This window comes from Ranitomeya imitator, chromosome 4 (assembly GCF_032444005.1).
Source record: "Ranitomeya imitator isolate aRanImi1 chromosome 4, aRanImi1.pri, whole genome shotgun sequence".
NCBI lineage: Eukaryota > Metazoa > Chordata > Amphibia > Anura > Dendrobatidae > Ranitomeya > Ranitomeya imitator.
Window position 1 is genome coordinate 580811650 of NC_091285.1, and position 22747 is coordinate 580834396.

Genomic DNA, 22747 nt, shown 5'->3' on the forward strand with positions numbered 1-22747 from the left:
TCTACACATAAAAGGGATAGATAATTACAAGGCAGACTTCCTCAGTCGTTCCAGCCTAAAACAGGGAGAATGGGAACTAAATCCAGGCATATTTACCCAGATCACTCAGAAATGGGGGGTTCCCAAAATAGATCTCTTCGCGAGCCATTTAAACAAAAAAGTAGCCGCCTTTTGCTCTCTATCTCCCATGGGGAACCCAGTAGCCCTGGATGCTTTCCTGATTTCTTGGGGTCACCATCTGGTCTATGCCTTTCCTCCTCTCATTTTGATTCCAGCAGTGCTGAGGAAGATTCGGGAGGACGGGGCGTTGGTCATCTTAATTGCCCCGTTCTGGCCGAAGAGACCTTGGTTCTCATGGATGAGAAAGATGTCGATATCCGACCCTTGGGTATTGCCAGACCTACAGGATCTGTTGTCACAGGGCCCAATCTATCATCCGCGGTTCAAGAACTTACACTTGACAGCCTGGCTCTTGAGAGGAAAATATTAGAAAGCAGAGGGTTCTCTTCAGGGTTAATTTCAACTCTGTTGAAAAGTAGGAAGCCGGTTACAACAAAACAGTACGGCAAAATATGGAAAAAGTTCCTGCCCGTTTCAGGCGCTAAAATAGGGAAAGAAATTCCTATTAATGCCATTTTAGAGTTCTTGCAAAACGGGTTGGAAATGGGGTTAGCCACCAGTACCCTAAAAGTCCATGTGGCAGCATTAGGTGCTCTATTTAATTTTGACTTGGCTTCAAATAGGTGGGTCTCTAGATTCATTAGGGCGGCAGGAAGATCTAGGCCTCTGCCAGTAAAAGTGGTTCCTCTGTGGGACTTAAATTTGGTCCTTAAAGCCCTGACTAGTTCTCCATTTGAACCATTACATGAATCTACAATAAAAACGCTATCCCTCAAGACAGCTCTTTTAGTCGCCCTTACTTCTGCCCGTAGGGTCAGCGACTTACAGGCCCTTTCAGCCAGGCCTCCTCACACACAATTTCTAGAGGATAGGGTTGTTTTAAAAACAGACCCAGCATATCTCCCGAAAGTGGCTTCAAAATTTCACAGGTCTCAAGAGATATCTCTTCCCTCCTTCTGTCCCAATCCTAAAAATAAGGAGGAACAAAATCTACATACACTAGATGTAAGGAGATGTCTTTTACATTACCTAGAAGTCACTAGAGAGAGTAGGGAGGATTCCTCTCTGTTTGTGTGTTTCCAGGGTCCCCGGAAGGGGAAAAAAGCATCTAAAGCCACCATAGCAAGATGGATCACGGACGCCATCAGCCTAGCATACTCAGCAAGTGGGATGCCCGTTCCCGGGGAGGTTAAAGCTCACTCAACAAGGGCAGTAGCAACTTCCTGGGCGGAGAAGGCCGGAGCTTCCATAGACCAGATATGTAGAGCTGCTACCTGGTCCTCACCATCCACATTCTATAGGCACTATAGATTGGACCTAATCTCCTCTTCAGACCTTACTTTTGGTAAAAGGGTTCTGGAGGCAGTGGTCCCTCCCTGAATGTACTATCTATGTAATTCTCTCCGTGGTGCCGTCATGGGCGATCAGAGAAAAATATAGTTCTTACCGATAACGGTATTTCTCTGAGCCCATGACGGCACCCGTACATTCCCTCCCTTCACTTATGGGTGCACACATGGAAATAGTGCCATAGTCTATTATAATTTAAAGTCACGCGGTATCTTGTTATGCTAAACAGTTAAAATTTTTACAAATGTCTTAGTAGTCTCCCATCATTATCTATGTAAACAACTGATGCAGGAGAGTGGTACCGCCTTTTTATCCGTAGGTTTCCTGTCCTTGGTGGGCGGATCCCCTCTCTCCGTGGTGCCGTCATGGGCTCAGAGAAATACCGTTATCGGTAAGAACTATATTTTTCACATTTTCCTTGTGTTTTACCTGCTTGTATTACTGTGTAATGCTGAACAAAATAGCTTGTTTACTCTAGGCTCTTATCTTATGCTAATGAAGGGTGGTGTTTTTCTAAGGTCCTAGCAGGAGACAGTATTCTGGATAGTAACTTTACTTTCAGTTCAGCTGAAGAGACAAAGAGAACAGACGCAGACATACGAGCTCTGAAGACTCATACAGGTATGAATTGTTATGAAATAGTTTAGCTGTCTGTCAACTGATTCAGCCCACCTACTTTTGAAGGTGGCAGAACAGTTATTATTTCTTTTAGTTTTCATTTCATTTCTATTTTTCAGCAGGGAACTATATAGAATTATGGAATTTGTGAGGAATATGGAGAGAAGACGTTTGATAAAGCCTCAGGATATTCTGGCTACTTTGCAATCCATACCGGAGGATGAATCGGAATCCGAATTGCAGGAACATGTATTTGATTCTGACAGTGATGAAGATTTCATTCCTCAGAACATATCAAGTGAATCTGAAGACTCAGAAGGAACAAATCCAAAAGGTAAGTAGTTATGTGTATTTATTTGTTCTTCCACACACTGAGTTAGGGCCTGTGCACACTAGCAGAATTCTGGCTGAATAGCCATCTGGATATTCTTGCCGCAATACAGGCCGTACCTGCCCGCTCATGCCTGAAGCTCCGACCCGAACCCCGGGCTGGAGCCGCTGTCAGGGACAGAGCAGCGCTTGCTTACGCGCGAGCACGGCTCCGTCCCAGACAGCGGCTCCAGCCCGGGGTTTGGAGCGGAGCTTCAGGTATGAAACTCCGCTCTGTACCTGAGCGGGCAGGTATGGGCCGGATTGTGGTGAGAATATCCGGTCGGATATTCCGCCGCTAATCCAGCCAGTGTGCACGGACCCTTACAAAACAAAAATTCTAAATATTCATCAACTTTTTTCCAGATATTCCAAGCACATCAACTGGGGATCGGGCTCATGCAGTTATGTTGCCTCGTGACCATCCTCCTGGTCTTTGAGCGCATGGCGTTTATTTTTTGATTCATATATATTGACACATATAAAGAACTGTACGCTTGCAGAAGCATGCAGGAACAATAATTTACAGTTTACTCTATCTGATGAGGAGCTAGATGCATTCATTGCGATATTCTATGCTCGTGGAATATCTGGCACGAACCGTCACTCGATTAGCAGTATTTGGTGTAATGACTGGGGAATACCGTTTTGCAAAGCGACAATGTCTAGGGACCGCTTTGTTGAAATTATGAGGTTTCTCAGATTTGATGAGAAATCTACTCGATTGGAGAGACTGCAAACGGACAAGTTTGCTCTATTTTCTACTGTGTGGGACAGGTTTATTGAAAATTGTATTGCGTGTTACAAACCTGGCCCATACATAACGGTGGATGAGCAACTTTTCCCAAGCAAAACTAGGTGTCCATTCACGCAGTACATGCCTTCCAAACCAGATAAATATGGCCACAAATATTGGCTAGCTGTTGATAAGGAGAGCAAATATCTGGCAAATGGCTTCCCTTATCTAGGCAAAGATGACACACGCCGTGCTGAGGACCGTTTAGCTGACCATGTGGTAATGAAGTTATTGGACCCGTTTTTGAAAAAAGGTCGCAATGTTACAACCGATAATTATTTTACTTCATTAAAATTAGCTAAACAGCTAAAAAGCAAAGGAACAACCATCGTGGGAACACTGAATAAGATAAGGCGAGAAGTGCCTAAAGAAATAAAATCCATGAAAGAGGAATTGTACAACACTAAAGTGTTTAGAAATGAAGACAATTTTACACTTACAGTATATCAAGGAAAGCCCAACAAAAATGTTGTCATTTTGATTTCCGTCCATCCAGATGTTGTTGTTGCGTCTGATTCCGCTAAAAAAAACCCAGAAACTGTAAAGTTTTACAATGAAACAAAATATGGAGTAGATGTAGTGGATCAGATGGCACGAAAATATACCACACGAACATCCACAAGGAGATGGCCTGTTCATGCATTTGAAAATGCCTTAGACTTTGCGGGTATAAATGCATGTATAATATTCAAGGACATTACCCACCAAAAAATGTCACGCAAGGCATTCTTGCAAACGCTTGTGAGAGAGTTGAGTGGTTCTTATGTCACAGATAGGGAAAAGGGTTCCACGTCCAAAGTTTCTACATGTTCAGAAGTGATGGTTCAAACAAAATTTTGCCAGATCAAAGAAAAGTGCAAGAAAAATAGATCTGTCGGCAATTGTAAGACTTGTGGTAAGTCTTTGTGTGGGCAATGTACTGCCATAGATCAAAGGCAATGCCTAAAATGCGAAACACCAAATGTTTAGAAGGTGAATTCTGCGCCATATTTTCATTTTTATGCTCCTCCACCTACATTTTCTCTGCTTTTTGTTCTTCAGTTGTTGTTTATATGTGTGCACTTGAATAAAAAAAAATGTTTGAAAAACGTCTATTATAATTATTGTTATTTTCTGTAGAAAAATAAGAAAAGCAGAAAAAAAACAATCAAAAGCATTACTGTTGGATCTCACAATAATAATACATTACAAAAAATATAATTATTAATAAATAACCACAAATGAAACTCTAAAAATAAACAAAAACAAGCAAGGAGTCAAAATGACTCCTTTCAGTAGTTCTAGGCGGGGTCACGAGTCCAGTAGTCCTAGTGTTAAAGGGGCTGAATAATATTGCACGCCCCACTTTTCAGTTTTTGATTTTCCACAAAAATTTTAAACAACCAATAAATTTCGTTCAACTTCACAATTGTGTTCCACTTCATTCTTCACCAAAAAGTGTACATTTGGTATCTTTATGTTTGAAGCATGATATGTGGGAAAAGGTTGAAAAGTTCCAGGGGGCCGATTACTTTCGCAAGGCACTGTAGCTGGTTAAACAAATATTGTTTAATGTCTTACCACATGGAGTGTCCCAAGTACTCGTCATAGTAGTACAACAACTCAAAAGAGTCCACCTGCAATGTAAAGGAAGAAAATAAGAGGCGCGGAGCAGTGTACGACAATGGATAGCGCACAAACACAAGTTCAGATTCCCCTACTACATAATGCATACAGATACATCTTATCCCGACTGATATCTTTTTGGCTGCCGAACCCCTTTCCCAGTTTACCCCTCCACCTTCTCACCAGGGTGGTGGGCTGTAGATTCTGCATTATTGGGTTGTCCCGCACAGACAGATGAAGTTGGTATCCGCTGAAGATCAATCGGTGATTGACAGAATCTCCCACCAGGTGAATACTGGCCCCCATGACAAACGTCATAATGCTGATGTAAATCACAGAGTTAGGCAGGGTCTTTGGAGATCTTTCTATCAACTGCAAAAGATACCAAAAAAGTTGATGTGTTAAGATTTCTTAAAAAAAAAAAAAAAAAAAGTTAAATAAGATATACATCATTGTATCTACAACTGCACACCCAGACATTTACTGTGTCAGAATACAAGACCGGTATAGAACTCCTGACTTCTGATATAGTAGTAATTATATAGACTCCTAATGATGGCAATTTGGGGTCAAGAAAGGATTCAAAAGGGAACCTGTCAGCAGGATTGTGCACAGTAGCCTACACACAGTGTCAGGTCGACGCCATTATACTGATTACAAGGATACCTTTGTTGCTGAAATCCGTCTTGTTGTTGTTGTTTAATCTTTATTTTCAGCTTTGAGTTAATGATATGCCCGTGCCCCGGGGCAGCCTGTGAGGGGTCTTCATGTGGTGCACTGCTTAGGTATTCATCTGTATGGCCTCTGACAGGTCACTGATCCCTCACTGACCTGCCCCTTAGTTTACATAATTAATATAATTAATATTACATATTTAAAAAAAATAAAATTATTAACTCAAAACTGAAAATAAAGATTAAACAACCACAAGACGGATTTCATCAACCAAGGTATCATTGTAATCAGTATAACGGTGTCAACCTGACACTGTGTGTGGGTTACCGTGCACAATCCTGCTGACAGGTTCCCTTTAAGGAATTGTCCACTTTAGGACATAAAATAAGTTTAGATGCGTTAAATTTGTACAGTGCATACAGTCTCTTCCCTAATGGACAGACGTCTTGCAAGTCGGGACTAGGTATCCAAGGTGTGCTGCAGGAAAAAACAAACAAAAAGACGCTGGAACAGAAGTAATCAGCTTTATTTTCGTTTAATTTTTTTTTACTTCTGTTGAGGGTGAAAACACAGAGTATGTATAGGAATAGACAACTGTCGCATGTTCAGCAGTATACATTGGTTGTCTGTCAGCGAGTTCTGCACCTAAGTCTCTCTGAATACCAGGCTGCAAAAATATAAACCAGACTGAGAATACGCCGGCTGTCTATACCAAAGCATATTCTGTGTGTTCTCTCTCCTTGCCGGCGTTCAGAGAGGGTTTTATAGCAGAAGCGCACTGACAGACCACCAGCTAAGAGAGAGAACACACTGAGTAGTCGGACAGTCAGGATAGACCAACCCCGACACTCATCACATTCTGTTTCCAGCAAGCAGGGGCAATGAAGCAAGCAGGAGGCAGGGACAGCAGAGCAAAACAGCCCACTGAACTAACGGATCATCTGAAATGTCCCTGTGCATAAAGGAAAAAAAAAAGGCATCGGAATTTAAAAAGCCATAACAATAAACTGGAAGCGAGGCTAGCAAGGAAGCGGTAGAGAATTTTGAAACAAGTATTAATTAGAAAAGTACTTTGCTTTTAAGGATAGTTAATTACAGATGTAGTTTTAGACATTGGACAACACCTTTAAGATGTTCGCATTAAATAAAATAGCTACTGTTCCAGCATCCTTTGGCACACAGAACGTCTTTCCTCTGCAGCTCTTCCAGGGACTTCGTCCTGATTGCTATCTATTTAGCATTGCGGCTCCTTACTGACCCACATGGGACTGGCAGCAGCAGTGGAATTATCAGCTTACTTTAAGAAAAAGTAGCGTTTTCTCCACGCAATGCGCAGAGGTGAACGGGCCACTATCAGAGGGACTCACATTCTGTAAATTTCTGCGTTTTGCTGAATCCTGACACATTACAATATGCACACTGTCGGGATTCTGCTCTGCTGCTTGCTCGAGCGGCCGCCACATACTATCTCCTCTCAACAGAACATTGAGAGAAGAAGGAAAATGTGCTACTCGGCACGTGATTACAACTATGGAAATCGCATACTTTCGGTCATGTGACGATCACTTGAACAAGCAACAAGCGGACTCCAGACAGTGTGTGTATTGCAAAGTGTCAGGATTCTGCAATCTGTAGTGATGCAGAAATGTAGCTGAAGCCCATAGACATTAAAAGGGGTTGTCCAGGACTTTTACCTTGATGGCCTATCCTTAACCATAGATTATCAATATTTGATCAGTGGTGGTGCGACACCCAGCACCCCGACCTATCAGCTGTTCCAGGTGCTGGTGGCGGCTGGAAATAATAAGTTGTGGAGCTGCCCAGCACAGCTCTATCAATGTTATAGTAACCGCGGACGGGTACTGCACATCCTCCTCATATTCAAATCTATACGGGACAGATGTGTAGTGCCCGGGCGCGGCCACAATAATATTGATGGAGCTGTGTAGCTCCGCCACTGCCGATCACTGGGGACAGCTGACCAGCCGGCGTGCGGGGGTCACACCCCCTACAGATAAAATATCGATGAGCTATACTAAGAAAAAGCTATCAAGGTCAAAGACAACATCTTTAAACTGCACACATATTACATATAACAAATAACTAATAATTAGACGCAGTAAAAAAAAATTACACAAAAAGCAAAATTCTATAAGGATTTAAGGAGTTGAAAAAAATTGCAATTTCGCAAAAAAAGTTATTATTGAAAACCCTGAATGAATTGCAAAAGCCGACTGTGACAATAAAGCGATGCCCAAATCTGAGAATCGCTATATTCCCAGCAGCCCTTTTCCTTACTTAGTATATAGCTAATATACAGATTTATATTTGATGCATTTCTATGTGGCAGGCAGGATGAAGCTCCGCTCTATGATGGTCCCCAGTTCCCTCGAGCCCCGAGTATTAATCCCAGTTCACCTTCAGCAGTAACAGCGGAGTTATAATGTTATAAGCCATATGGAAGTAGTCGCCTGCACTGGGTTTATTCAATGGGAACCAATCCAAGGGAAGGATAATCTGCAGAGAGAGCACAAAACATGACCACTAATAAATCACTACAGCTCTGGGAGCAAAGGAAAGGCGACATCTGGAGCTCAGCGCGTGCAGCCCGATATGTGGAATTTCAGACATTTCCTATCATTTGTGAACACCAAGCAGAAAATGCAGAAAGCACAAAGGAGAAGCGATATGTCACCAAGCAGTAAAGAACAATATATGACATACAACGTTACACTGGATAGTGTGAAATCTATCATTAGTATTTACTACTGATTTATTACTACTAGTAGTACTACTGTACTACTAGCATCAGTTACTATTTATTAGGTTCTGTAGAAGGACGTAGATCTGGGGATTTATTATGATGGAATATAGGCTGAACTGGATGGACAAATGTCTTTTTTTCGGCCTTACTAACTATGTTACTATGTATACCGGGAAATATCAAGAGAGGATGGAGAAGTGATCTTCAGACAGTAAGCGAAAAATCACAGATACTGCACAATGTCTGTACCGGACAATCCCTAAGTCCAATCTAGCAGAAAAAGTCCAAAAATACATGATTAGTCCATGATGGTTTGGCCCAGGAACGCTTGATCATGGTGAACAGACATCAAAAGGGGCTATACTATGGTGTAGTGAAGGTGGGCACTGGCCACAATAATAATAATAATAATAATAATAATAATTTTATTTATATAGCGCCAACATATTCCGCAGCGCTTTACAAATTATAGAGGGGACTTGTACAGACAATAGACATTACAGCATAACAGAAATACAGTTCAAAACAGATACCAGGAGGAGTGAGGGCCCTGCTCGCAAGCTTACAAACTATGGGGAAAAGGGGAGACACGAGAGGTGGATGGTAACAATTGCTTTAGTTATTCGGACCAGCTATAGTGTAAGGCTCAGGTGTTCATGTAAAGCTGCATGAACCAGTTACCTGCCTAAGTATGTAGCAGTACAGACACAGAGGGCTAATACTGATAAAGTGTATGAGAACATGATGCGAGGAACCTTTTTTTTTTTTTTTTTTTTATTATAAATAGGCCACACAGGGATCGTTAGGTTAATGCATTGAGGCGGTAGGCCAGTCTGAACAAATGAGTTTTTAGGGCACGCTTAAAACTGTGGGGATTGGGGATTAATCGTATTAACCTAGGTAGTGCATTCCAAAGAATCGGCGCAGCACGTGTAAAGTCTTGGAGACGGGAGTGGGAGGTTCTGATTATTGAGGATGCTAACCTGAGGTCATTAGCGGAGCGGAGGGCACGGGTAGGGTGGTAGACTGATACCAGGGAGGAGATGTAGGGTGGTGCTGAGCCATGGAGTGCTTTGTGGATGAGGGTAGTAGTTTTGTACTGGATTCTGGAGTGGATGGGTAGCCAGTGTAATGACTGGCACAGGGTAGAGGCATCGGTGTAACGGTTGGTGAGGAATATGATCCTGGCTGCAGCATTCAGGACAGATTGGAGCGGGGAGAGTTTTGCAAGAGGGAGACCGATTAGTAGAGAGTCACAATGATTCCAAAAGCCAACAGTGGAGATCAAAGTGACTCAATCTCTGGAAATAAAAAGGTGCAGACTGAGGATACATGTCCAGCTTCTACCGCCTCATAGTCAGCCCTACAGTATTAACCACTTAGCGGCAGAACCAATTTGGTACTATATGACCAGGCTAATTTTTACAATTCTGACCACTGTCACTTTATAACTCTGGAACGCTTTAATGGATTTCACGGATTCGGAGACTGTTTTTTCTTGACATATTGTAATTCATGTTAGTGGTAAAATTTCTTCAGTATGACTTGCGCTTATTTGTGAAAAAAATGGAAATATGGGGAAAATTTTGCAATTTTCAAACTTTGAGTTTTTATGCCCTTAAATCAGAGAGTGGTGTCACACAAAATACTTAATAAATAATATTTCCCACGTCTTCTTTACATCAGCACAATTTTGGAAACTATTTTTTTTTTTAGCTAGGAAGTTATAAGGGTTAAAACCTGACCAGCGATTTCTCTTTCTTCCAACAAAATTTACAAAACCATTTTTTTTTACAGACCACTTCACATTTGAAGTCTATATAACAGAAAATACCCCAAAGTAACACTATTCTAAAAACTGCACCCCTCAAGGTGCGCAAAACCACATTCAAGAAGTTTATTAACCCTTCAGATGCTCCACGAGAACTAAAGCAATGTGGAAGGGAAAAATAAACATTTTACTTTTTTCACAAATAATTTACTTTGGAACTAATTTTTTTTATTTTCACAAGGGTATCAGGAGAAAATGGACCACAAAATTTGTAGTACAATTTCTCCTGAGTACACAGATACCCAGTATGTGGGGGGAAGCCACTGTTTGGGTGCATGGCAGGGCTCAGAAGGGAGGGAGCACCATTTGACTTTTTGAATGCAAAATTGGCTGGAATCAATGGTGGCACCATATCGCGTTTGGAGACCCCCTGATGTACCTAAACAGTGGAACCCCCCAATTCTAACTCCAACCCTAACCCCAACACACCACTAATCCTAACCACTAGTGATGAGCGAGTGTACTCGTTGCTCAGGTGACCTCCGAGTCTTTTTTAGTGTTCGGAGATTAAGTTTTCATCGCCTCAGCTGAATGATTTACGCTATTAGCCAGCTTGACTATACGTGGGGATTCCCTAGCAACCAGGCAACCCCCACATGTACTCAGCCTGGCTAATAGCTGTAAATCATTCAGCTGAGGTGATGAAAACTTAATCTCCGAACACTAACAAATACTCGGGAGGGCACCTGTTGTGAATTCTGTGATCAAGCTCCCTCCTGTGGTCACGAGTGGTCCTGCGGCTTCTGAGTTTCCTTCCTCAGGTGATGAGGTTAAGTCGTTAGGTGCTGCTCTATTTAACTCCACCTAGTGCTTTGATCCTGGCCTCCAGTCAATGTTCTAGTATTGGTCTTGCTTCCTCCTGGATCGTTCCTGTGGCCTGTCTGCTCAGCATAAGCTAAGTTCTGCTTGTGTTACTTTTGTTGCTATATTTTCTGTCCAGCTTGCTTTTTTGGTTTTGCTTGCTTGCTGGAAGCTCTGAGACGCAGAGGGAGCACCTCCGTACCGTTAGTCGGTGCGGAGGGTCTTTTTGCCCCTCTGCGTGGTTGTTTGTAGGTTTTTGTGTTGACCGCAAAGCTATCTTTCCTATCCTCGGTCTATTCAGTAAGTCGGGCCTCACTTTGCTAAATCTATTTCATCTCTGTGTTTGTATTTTCATCTTAACTCACAGTCATTATATGTGGGGGGCTGCCTTTTCCTTTGGGGAATTTCTCTGAGGCAAGGTAGGCTAATTTTTCTATCTTCAGGCTAGCTAGTTTCTCAGGCTGTGCCGAGTTGCATAGGGAGCGTTAGGCGCAATCCACGGCTACCTCTAGTGTTGTTTGATAGGTTTAGGGATTGCGGTCAGCAGAGTTCCCACGTCTCAGAGCTCGTCCTATGTTTTGTGGTTTTTGTCAGGTCACTTGTGTGCTCTGAACTTCAAGGTCCATTGTGGTTCTGAATTACCTATTCATAACAGGCACCCGAGCGTGCTCGGGAAATCATGAGTAACAAGTATATTCGCTCATCACTACTAACCATAACATTCCTCTAACCCTAAATTTATCCCAACTCACTTTAGCCCAACTTCTAACCCTAATGGAAAAATGGAAACAATTTTTTTTTTTATTTCATTATTTTTCCCTCACTATAGAGAGTGATAAAAGGGGATTTTATTTACTATTTTTTTATTTTGATCACTGTGACAGTGTCTATCACAGTGATCAAAATGAACCAATAGGAAAATTTTCCTATTGTTGCCGGGTGACAGATCTCGGCGGGTGCACGGCGCCTGCCATTTTCTCCCGGAAGAAGACGCCGGAGGCCCGGCGGATGTCAAGGGGGCATGAAGGGACACCACAGGTATCGGGGGTGATTGGGAGACCCCATTTCTCTCTCCCCTGATGTGCGATCACATAAGAGGAGAAATTAAATGGGAAAAAAAAAACCGGGATTTTTTTTTTCGCGGTCATCATTATACCGTTAATAATGGCGATTGCAACACCGCATCCCCAAAAGCCGAGACCCCGGAGAAATTCCGACTCTGGGGAGCACTATACGCTTATACCTCAGCACCGTTAAAAAGCGGCGCTGTGGTTTAAGTACCCTTAACTGATGCCGTTAAAAAGCGTATCGGCGGTCGTTAAGGGGTTAACGAAGCAGTCCCTTAAGTTTTTTTTCAGTAAATGTGTATATGTGAATATAATATAGTGTGAGTGGAGTGTATTAATATACTCTCCTACTGCCGCGCTCTCTTGTTCCCAACACCGTTCTGCTCCTCTTCTCAGTGACATCACCCCTCTGTAGACTGTTCAGGTCGCACATTGCTCTGCGTGACCCAGAATTGACTTGTACAACTGAAGTTTAAGGCGCGTCAGAACAAGGCTACAAAGGCTTACATTGTAAAATAGAAAATAGAGTGAGCTGGAGAGTGCGAAGAGCGGTGACGTCACCGAGAAGAGGAGCAGAATGGTGCTGGGTCCCAGAGAAGGCGACAGTAGGAGAATATATTAATACACTCACATATTTAATAAATAAGAAACTTTATGGGAGCGCTTCTTTGCAAGAGCATAAAGAAAGACAGGTAGCTCACTGCCATACAGCGATGGAAGAAAACTGCAATACCGATCTGAGGCTTGAAGGAATGTTTAAAATAATAATAATAATAATTTTTATTTATATAGCGCCAACATATTCCGCAGCGCTTTACAAATTATAGAGGGGACTTGTACAGACAATAGACATTACAGCATAACAGAAATACAGTTCAAAACAGATACCAGGAGGAGTGAGGGCCCTGCTCGCAAGCTTACAAACTATGGGGAAAAGGGGAGACACGAAAGGTGGATGGTAACAATTGCTTTAGTTATTCGGACCAGCTATAGTGTAAGGCTCAGGTGTTCATGTAAAGCTGCATGAACCAGTTACCTGCCTAAGTATGTAGCAGTACAGACACAGAGGGCTAATACTGCATAAAGTGTATGAGAACATGATGCGAGGAACCTTTTTTTTTTTTTTATTATAAATAGGCCACACAGGGATCGTTAGGTTAATGCATTGAGGCGGTAGGCCAGTCTGAAAGGAATGGGTCATCAAAAAATGACCTAAATTTAAAAACCAGGTTTCAAAATTGTAATTTTTCCCGTTTTCCGTATCACTATGAGTGTGTGTGAATATATATACAGTTGGGAAAATAAGTATTTGATCCCTTGCTAATTTCATAAGTTTGCCCACTGACAAAGACATGATCAGTCTATGATTTTAAAAGTTGGTTAATTTTCACATTGAGAGACAGAATATCAAAAACAAAATCCAGAAAATCACATTGTAGAAATGTTATAAATTTATTTGCATTTTGCAGTGAGAAATAAGTATTTGATCCCTCTGGCAAGCAATACTTAATACTTGGTGGCAAAACCCTTGTTGGCAAGCACAGCAGTCAGACGTTTTTTGTAGTTGATGATGAGTTTTCGCACATGTCAGGAGGAATTTTGGCCCACTCCTCTTTGCAGATCTTCTTTAAATCATTAAGATTTTGAGGCTGTCGCTTGGCAACTCAGAGCTTCAACTCCCTCCATAAGTTTTCTATAGGATTAAGGTCTGGAGACTGGCTAGGCCACTCCATGACCTTAATGCACTTCTTTTTGAGCCACTCCTTTGTTGCCTTGGCTGTATGTTTTGGGTCATTGTATTGCTGGAAGACCCAGCCACGACCCATTTTTAATGTCCTGGCGGAGGGAGGGAGGTTGTCACTCAGGATTTTACGGTACATGACTCCATCCATTCTCCCATTGATGCGGTGAAGTAGTCCTGTGCCCTTAGCAGAGAAACACCCCAAAAACATAATGTTTCCACCTCCATGCTTGACAGTGGGGACGGTGTTCTTTGGGTCATAGGCAGCATTTCTCTTCCTCCAAACACGGCGAGTTGAGTTAATTCCAAAGACCTCAAATTTTGTCTCATCTCACCACAGCACCTTCGACCAATCACTCACAGAATAACTTCACATGGGACTGCACATGTGCCTTCTTGAGCAGGGGGCCTTGCAGGCACTGCAGGATTTTAAACCTTTACGGCATAATGTGGTACCAATGGTTTTCTTGGTGACTGTGGTCCCAGCTGCCTTGAGATCATTAACAAGTTCCCCCCGTGTAGTTTTAGGCTGATCTCTCACCTTCCTCATGATCAAGGATACCCCATGAGGTGAGATTTTGCATGGTGCCCCAGATCTTACTTATGGTTTTGAAGCGCATTCCAGGTTTGTGCAAGGTCTATTATCTTGTCCCTGACATCATTATAAAGCTCTTTGGTCTTGCCCACGTTGTAGAGGTTAAAGTCTGACTGATTAATTGAGTCTCTGGACAGGAGTCTTTTATAAAGTTGACTATGTAAGACAGCTGTCTTTAACCCCGTAAGCCCCAGAGCTTTTTCGGGACGAGTTGTACTTTTGAACGACACCAATGGTTTTACAACGTCGTATACTAGAAAACGGGAAAAAAAAATTCAAGTGCGATGAAATTGATTGTATTTTTATTGTTTTATTTTGAATGGAGTGAAAGGGGGGGTGATTTAAACTTTTATATTTTTTAAAACTTTTTTTTTTTGGCATGCTTCAATAGTCTCCATGGGAGACTAGAAGCTGCCACAACCCGATCGGCTCTGCTACATAGAGGTGATGATCAAATCACCTCTATATAGCAAATTTACTCACTTGCTATGAGCTCCGACCACAGGATGGCGCTCACAGCAATCCGGCACTGACAACCATAGAGGTCTCCAGGAGACCTCTGGTTGTCATACCAACACACCGGTGACCCACGCTCACGTGAGGTGGTCACCGATGTGCGTATTTCCGGTGCGATTGCCGTAAGCGCAATTTAAATGCCGCTGTCAGCGTTTGAAGTGGCATTTAAGGGGTTAATAGCTGCGGGTGGATGGCTGGCATGTCCCCGGAAAGATGTGAGCTCACATTAAAGGGAAGGAGTCAGACATCGGTGTACTATTACGTCCGATGTCGGAAAGAGGTTAATGCAGGTAATGAGTTGATTAGCAACGTCTAACTGGTCTGTAGGAGCCAGGACTCCTAATGGTTGGTAGGGGATCAAATACTTATTTCTCACTGCAAAAGGCAAATACATTTATATAATTTATACAAAGTGATTTTCTGGATTTTATTTTTGATATTCTATCTCTCAATGTTAAAATTAACATTAAACATAAAATTACAGACTGATCATGTCTTTGTCAGTGGGCAAACTTACAAAATCAGCAAGGGATCAAATAACTATATCCCCACTGTATATACACACATATCAGAGATCTTGCAATTCTCCTACAGCTCACCTCTTCCTTCTCCCTTCACAGTGACGTTTGTTCAGATTAAAGAGCATGATCATATTTGGAGACCATTTCCATACTAACAAATAGGGTATGATTCGATCTATTGACACGACTGTCCATGTGAAGAAATAGAAGTAGGATTCTAATATTAGACCTAGCGGCCTGTGTAAAAAAAAAAAAAAAAAAAGTATTTTTTACTTTTTATTGTAGATAGTGATATGGGAAAATAAAACACACACAATCAAAAATTTTAATATAAAACTCTTAAAATAAAACACCGATCATGTACTATCCTGTAGAATGTAAGTCCGCAAGGACAGGGTCCTCTCCCCTCTGCACCAGTCTGTCATTGTAAATTTGTTTACTGTAAATGATATCTATAACTCTGTACGCAACCCCTTTACTCATGTACAGCGCCATGGAGTTAATGGTGCTATATAAATTAATAATAATAATGTACTGATGACACTTTCCCTCCAAAAGGATTCACTTGGACCTTCGCCCTCAGGGACATGTAAGAGAAAAAAAATGTTGTAAAGAGCATATGGCGGACAGCAGGTGAGCTTTAAATTAATTAGCACCATTGAGGTAACATGCACCCGGTCACCCCATCCCGAGAGCCTCATGTTACCGTACAGGATAATGTGACATAGCAGCAAACCTTTCACAGCTTGCGATCCCTAGTTCTTCCACCTTTCTGAAGGATAGCCTAACATTGGGAACGTCTTATTGTAACTATCTGCTCCCACACCTTACACCAGGTCATCACTGGTCACCGATCTACTGCACAAATAGGCCCTCAATGTAGGTCATTGGGGAAGGAAACCCTAAAAATTGACCATTATGGGATGTACATAAAAGCCTAAGGAATGAATATATACGTAGAAGTTTCACTGTTCTGTTGGACAGAAATAGGGCGAGCACTGCAGTAAGAAGTTTTAATCCTTGTGCTGAAATGTTTCTCCACAAATGTGACAAGCATACTGGATCCTCACAGCAGCCTGCGGCCCAGGGTCTGCCCATAAAATCGTGTCACAGTGCAGAAAGTGTCTATAACGGCCCCTTGTACAAATCGTGACAGTGTAAGGCTACGTTCACATTTGCGTTGTTGGGCGCAGCGTCGTCAACGCATACCGACGCATGCGTCATGCGCCCCTATCTTTAACATGGGGGGCGCATAGACATGCGCCGGTATGCTTTGTACTGTGTTTTACGACGCATGCGTCATATAGATGCACAAGACAGGGTGCAGAGGATGCTACTTGTAGCGTTTTCGCTGCACCGAAATTCCTGATCTCTAGGATTTTATGACAATGCATGTGACGCAAAACGCTGCGTTGTGTACATGGGTTATTTGTTGCGTCGCCGACGCTGCGCCCAACAACGCAAATGTGAACGTAGCCTAACCTCAACATTTCTGCATAAATTTTACCTAAAATTGCATCAGATTTTCACACAAGTCCTAAAAGTAGATAAGAACCAAATCAAGCACATGACTCAACATATTAGACCATGTAGAAATGTTTAGATTGAGGAATAATATCCAATATCAGTATCTGGTCCGACCTCCTTCTGCAGCAATAACTGAAGCTAAAGATTTCTGGTTACTGTTGATTAGTCCTAAACATCGGCTTAAAGGAATTTTATCCCACTCCTCCCGGCAAAACAGCATCAAATCTTAATGTTGGTGGGTTTTATCCCGTGAACGTCTTGCTTCAGGTCCTTCCACCAACATTTCTTCAGGATTAAGGTCAGGGCTTTACTTGATCATTCCTAAACTTTAACTTTATTCTTTTTTAACCGTTCTTTTATAGAACGACTTATGAGCTTTGGGTTGTAGTGTGCATGACCAACATTCTCCTGAGATTCAGCTTATGGACAGATGCACTGACATTTTCCTTTAGATTTTACTGGTACAATTTAGAATTCATTGCTCCATCAGTGATGACCAGCTGTAATGGCCCAGATGCAGGAAAACAGGACATACTATGAAACAACCACACCTGTGTTTCTCAGATGGCATGAGGTTTTTAACCGTTACTGCAGTGTTTTTCTTCCTCCAAACAGAACGCTTCTAATTTGAGCCAAAAAGCTCTATTTTGGTATAAACCATCCACAAAACATTTTTCCAATAGCCTTCTGACTTGTTCAGATGATCTTTAGAAAACTGCAGATGGGTAGAAACGTTCTTTTTGAAGATCAGTGGCTTTTTCCTTACAATACTACCATCCTCCATATCATTGTTGTTCAGTAATGGTGGACTTCTGAGTACAAAAATTAGCTAAAGTGTGAGGCCATTAGTTGCTTACACGTTTCCTTGAGTTCCTTTGTGACCTCGCAGCCTATTATATGCCTTGCTCTTGGAGTGACCTTTGTTGATTGATGTCACCAACACCGCCCACTCACTGCCCATGTGATTCTGATGTTACTGAAAAGGGTTATTCTACTTTTCACACTTACTTGTACACTCAACAATTGCAATAGGCTAACAATGAGCTAAGCTAGGTCACACATCCACACCATACTCCTTGCTGCCACCTTTTGTCATTTTCTTACACCAGCAAGACGGATATCCTGGGTAACACTCTAGTACACATGCACACCCAGCTTTGCACCACTGAGCAGGTACACTTGTGGCACTCTGGCATGTAGGTTGGCTATACATTCCCTCTTTGAAGTTGTGGGTACATTTATACTAGAGCAGTGTTTCTCAACTCTGGTCCTCAAGACCCCACAACAGGTCATGTTTTCAGGATTTCTTTAGTATTGCGTAGGCGATGGAATTAATGCTTGGGCGGGTGATGAAATTATCACCTGTGCAATACTAAGGAAATCCTGAAAACATGACCTGTAGTGGGGTCTTGAGGACTGGAGTCGAGAAACACTGTACTAGAGCAACAAGGAACAAACTTACTCAATTGTAGATTTAATATACAAACGATACAGTGCTTACAAAAATGACAAAGATGATGCTTCAAATGGAGGACCATCGTCCCGTTTTGTTCTCAGGGACCCCTTCACACGCCTGTGCTTCCAGTACGTGTGGTATCAGTTTTTTCACAGATGCCACACATACCCATTATAACCTATGGTGCTGTTTACATGTCCGTTTTTTTTCCAGCAGCACCGATGACAAGGGCCAATACAAGTCAATGGATCGGTAAAAAACATGTATAGCACACGGTTGGCATAAGTGTGCTGCACCTGTTTAACATTAACATTGCAAAGTATTTTCTTCTTTATCCATATTGGAAAATCACTGATGACACACTGATGGTGAAAACAGACACATGGGTGACACACGGATAGTAAAAATGGACACGTGGATTACTTACTGATGGTAAAAACTAGAGATGGGCGGACCCCTGGATGTTCGGGTCCAGCCAAACCTTACCCGGACTCAAACCTGAACCCCATTCACTTCAATGGGGAGCCCGAACATCCAGTGTTTGCCAGGCTGTCCTGTAAAGTCATTTCCGCCAGACAGCCGTGGTTCCCACGCTGTCAAATGACAGCGTGAGCCTGCAGCTGTACTTAGAGAGAAAAGGTTTACCTCTGGTCACTGGCGTCGGCTGATGGGACTACTGTTCCCATCAGCCTACGCCTGCTGCCGCTAATAACAGTTAGAGCAGGCGCCTGCGCTCTAAATAAATAATTGAAAAAATAAAAACGGCACGGGTTCCCCTGTATTTTTGATAACCAGCCATGCAAAAAACTGAAAGCTTGGGGCTGCAACCCTCAGCTGTCAGTGTTAGCAAGGCTGGTTATCATGAATAGAGTGGTCCCCACGTCATATGTTTTAATTATTTTAATAATTAAAAAAAAAAAAAACACGGAATGGGGTCCCCCCAGTTTGACATCAAGCTAAAGCAGACAGCTGGGGGCTGGTATTCTTAGGCAGAAGAGAAAAAAAAGGCATGGTAAAATATACAAACATATCAAATAACATTAAGGTCCAGTTTTCAGGCTCCAGTTTCCCATGTCAGCTTCTCACTCTCCATCGTTTTTTGTATTTGTTTTCAGATGTTGTCACGGACGACGGAGAGTGAGAAGCTGACATGGGAAATTGGAGCCTGAAAATTGGACCTTAATGTTATTTGATATGTTTGTATATTTTCCCATGCCTTTTTTTTCCTCTCCTGGTGGTCATGTGACAATAAAGATGGAAAGTGTTTAGCAGGACTCACCGTGCCTGTTATTGGGCTACATACGCTGTGAAAAACAATTCTTAAGGTACCGTCACACATAGCGACGCTGCAGCGATACCGACAACGATCCGGATCGCTGCAGCGTCGCTGTTTGGTCGCTGGAGAGCTGTCACACAGACAGCTCTCCAGCGACCAACGATGCCGAGGTCCCCGGTAACCAGGGTAAACATCGGGTAACTAAGCGCAGGGCCGCGCTTAGTAACCCGATGTTTACCCTGGTTACCATCCTAAAAGGTAAAAAAACAAACGCTACATACTTACCTACAGCCGTCTGTCCTCGGCGCTCTGCTTCTCTGGTCTGGCTGTGAGCGCCGGGCAGCCAGAAAGCAGAGCGGTGACGTCACCGCTGTGCTTTCCGGCTGACCGACGCTCACAGCCAGTACAGGAGGAGTAAAGAGCACAGCGCTGGAGGACAGACAGCTGTAGGTAAGTATGTAGCGTTTGTTTTTTTACTTTTAGGATGGTAACCAGGGTAAACATCGGGTTACTAAGCGCGGCCCTGCGCTTAGTTACCCGATGTTTACCCTGGTTACCAGCAAAGACATCGCTGAATCGGTGTCACACACGCCGATTCAGCGATGTCTACGGGGAGTCCAGCGATGAAATAAAGTTCTGGACTTTCTTCCCCGACCAGCGATCTCCCAGCAGGGGCCTGATCGCTGCTGCCTGTCACACTGGACGATATCGCTAGCGAGGACGCTGCAACGTCACGGATCGCTAGCGATATCGTCTAGTGTGACAGTACCTTTATGTTAGGGCTGGAGCCACAGATATAGATTTTCACTGACATGGATATGTCTGAAGTGTTTGTGCAATATGAACATATATTATGTAGTGTGGCCCTTTAAAAGGGGTGGCTTTCTTTGTATGCTGTCAGGTGATTATGTAACCATGGGGATGGCAGGACGCTTATTCCTGAGGATGTGCGGGCACATGGACCGCAGTGCCGGTGAGCGGCCATGTGATTTGATCATGTGGGCGCTTCCTGGCTCCAGCGCTCTATTGCGCATGTGCGAGCAGCGCATACACACAGATCGGGTGACGGCCAATGGAGTCCCGGGTTAGAAATGCCAGAACAGTGTGAGTAGCTCAGATTGGCCGGTTTGAGCTCCATGAGTTGTGTGAACAACGATTGGTTAGAGGTGTAAACAAACAATGGGGTGAGTCCTGATTGGGATTTGGTTTCCATAACAATGTGTTCAGATTTATTTTTGAATGGTTGTTTGTCTGACATTGTGATTTTTTGTAAAATTTCTTGTTTTATTTTTTTCTTTTTATGTGTCTTATGCTAAGACTGTATTCGATTATATAGTGGAAATAAGGAGTTGGAAATATAATTGCTTATTATGTGTATATTTGTAGTGGGCATTACCTTGTGAGTGATTGGTGTGCATGTGCCACCACTAGTGTTGAGCATTCCGATACCGCAAGTATCGGGTATCGGCCGATACTTGCGGTATCGGAATTCCGATACCGAGATCCGATACTTTTGTGGTATCGGATACATAGAGATGTGTAAAATAAAGAATTAAAATAAAAAATATTGATATATTTACCTCTCCGGCGGCCCCTGGACTCAGCGCGGGTAACCGGCAGGCTTCGTTGTTCAAAATCAGCGCTTTTAGGACCTGAGAATCACGTCCCGGCTTCTGATTGGTCGCGGGCCGCCCATGTGACCGCCACGCGACCAATCACAAGCCACTACGTCTTTGAAAGCCATTAACGCGCTCATTTTTAAAAATGAGCGCGTTAATAGCTTGCGGTGACGTCGCGGCTTGTGATTGGTCGCGTGGCCGCGACCAATCACAAGCCGCTACGTCTTTGAAAGTCATTACCGCGCTCATTTTTAAAAATGAGCGCGTTAATAGCTTGCGGTGACGTCGCGGCTTGTGATTGGTCGCGTGGCGGTCACATGGGCGGCCCGCGACCAATCAGAAGCCGGGACGTGATTCTCAGGTCCTAAAAGCGCTGATTTTGAACAACGAAGCCTGCCGGTTACCCGCGCTGAGTTCAGGGGCCGCCGGAGAGGTAAATATATCAATATTTTTATTTTAATTCTTTATTTTACACATCCCTATGGATCCCAGGGCCTGAAGGAGAGTTTCCTCTCCTTCAGACCCTGGGAACCATGAGAATACCTTCCGATACTTGATGTCCCATTGACTTGTATTGGTATCGGATATCGGTATCGGCGATATCCGATATTTTTCGGGTATCGGCCGATACTATCCGATACCGATACTTTCAAGTATCGGACGGTATCGCTCAACACTAGCCACCACACTATATAAGGCTGCCATTTTATGTTTTGTATATGCTTGACAAAGACCTATTATGTTCGAAACGTTGCATGATGGCAGAATAAAGCTCTTTTAATCTTTCATTAAAGAAAGATGTTCCTTTTTGTACTGGCCTATCCATTACTAATCCTATAGTTATATTGTAAATGAACACACAGCCAGAATAAAGTCCTTTATTTGAATTAAACACACTTTTGCTTTTTCATTTAAAAATAAACAGTTATATTCACCTAACACCCATTCCATTGAAGCCCTCGTCACCTGTGATAAAACAAAAATTAAAAAAAACATATTCCAAACGTGTCCAACGTTCTGTCCCACACCGTAAGCCATGTCTGGGGATGAACAGTTTTCAACCTGGATGGTGCCAAGATGGACCATTCAGGCTGAAAACCATTGATGAATGAGCTACTACGAGTGCAGCATCAGTGACATTATCGAGGTTACCGCATGTCACTGAGGCTGCATTCCCAGCTGGGCCATTGAACTGTGGTGACCTCTGTGAGTTCACCGCTCGCACAGTGATAACAGTCATAGTTACTCACCGTTAACGGTGTTTCTCGGAGTCCATGACAGCACTACGGAGAGGGGATCCGCCCTTCAGGGACAGGAAACCTACAGATAAAAGGGCGGTACCTCTCCCTCGCATCAGTTGGTTTACAGAGCATCAGAGGACCTCCAGGTTAGTTTACAACAGAGAAAAAAATCATATTATAACATTTCTTAATAGAGGAACCCCGAGCCTAGACTATAGTATATAAATTATATTTAATTAAAGGTGCTCACCGCACTCGT

At 42.9% G+C, this 22747-nt stretch overlaps 1 protein-coding gene and 1 long non-coding RNA gene across 2 annotated transcripts in view; one reads left to right on the forward strand and one right to left on the reverse strand.

Annotated features, from left to right (window-relative positions):
* CLN6 (CLN6 transmembrane ER protein) overlaps positions 1-22747 on the reverse strand; it is a 48416-nt gene that overhangs the window by 13804 nt on the left and 11865 nt on the right. The window contains exons 3-5 of the mRNA XM_069766419.1: positions 7952-8050; positions 5042-5230; positions 4814-4869 (exon numbers count right to left, since the gene is read on the reverse strand). Coding sequence (XP_069622520.1) covers positions 4814-4869; positions 5042-5230; positions 7952-8050 — 344 coding nt within the window. The remainder of the gene's footprint in view (positions 1-4813; positions 4870-5041; positions 5231-7951; positions 8051-22747) is intronic.
* On the forward strand, positions 1971-2897 carry LOC138676800 (uncharacterized). The gene is made up of 3 exons (XR_011320825.1): positions 1971-2091; positions 2208-2422; positions 2824-2897. It is a non-coding gene; the product is annotated as an uncharacterized lncRNA (long non-coding RNA).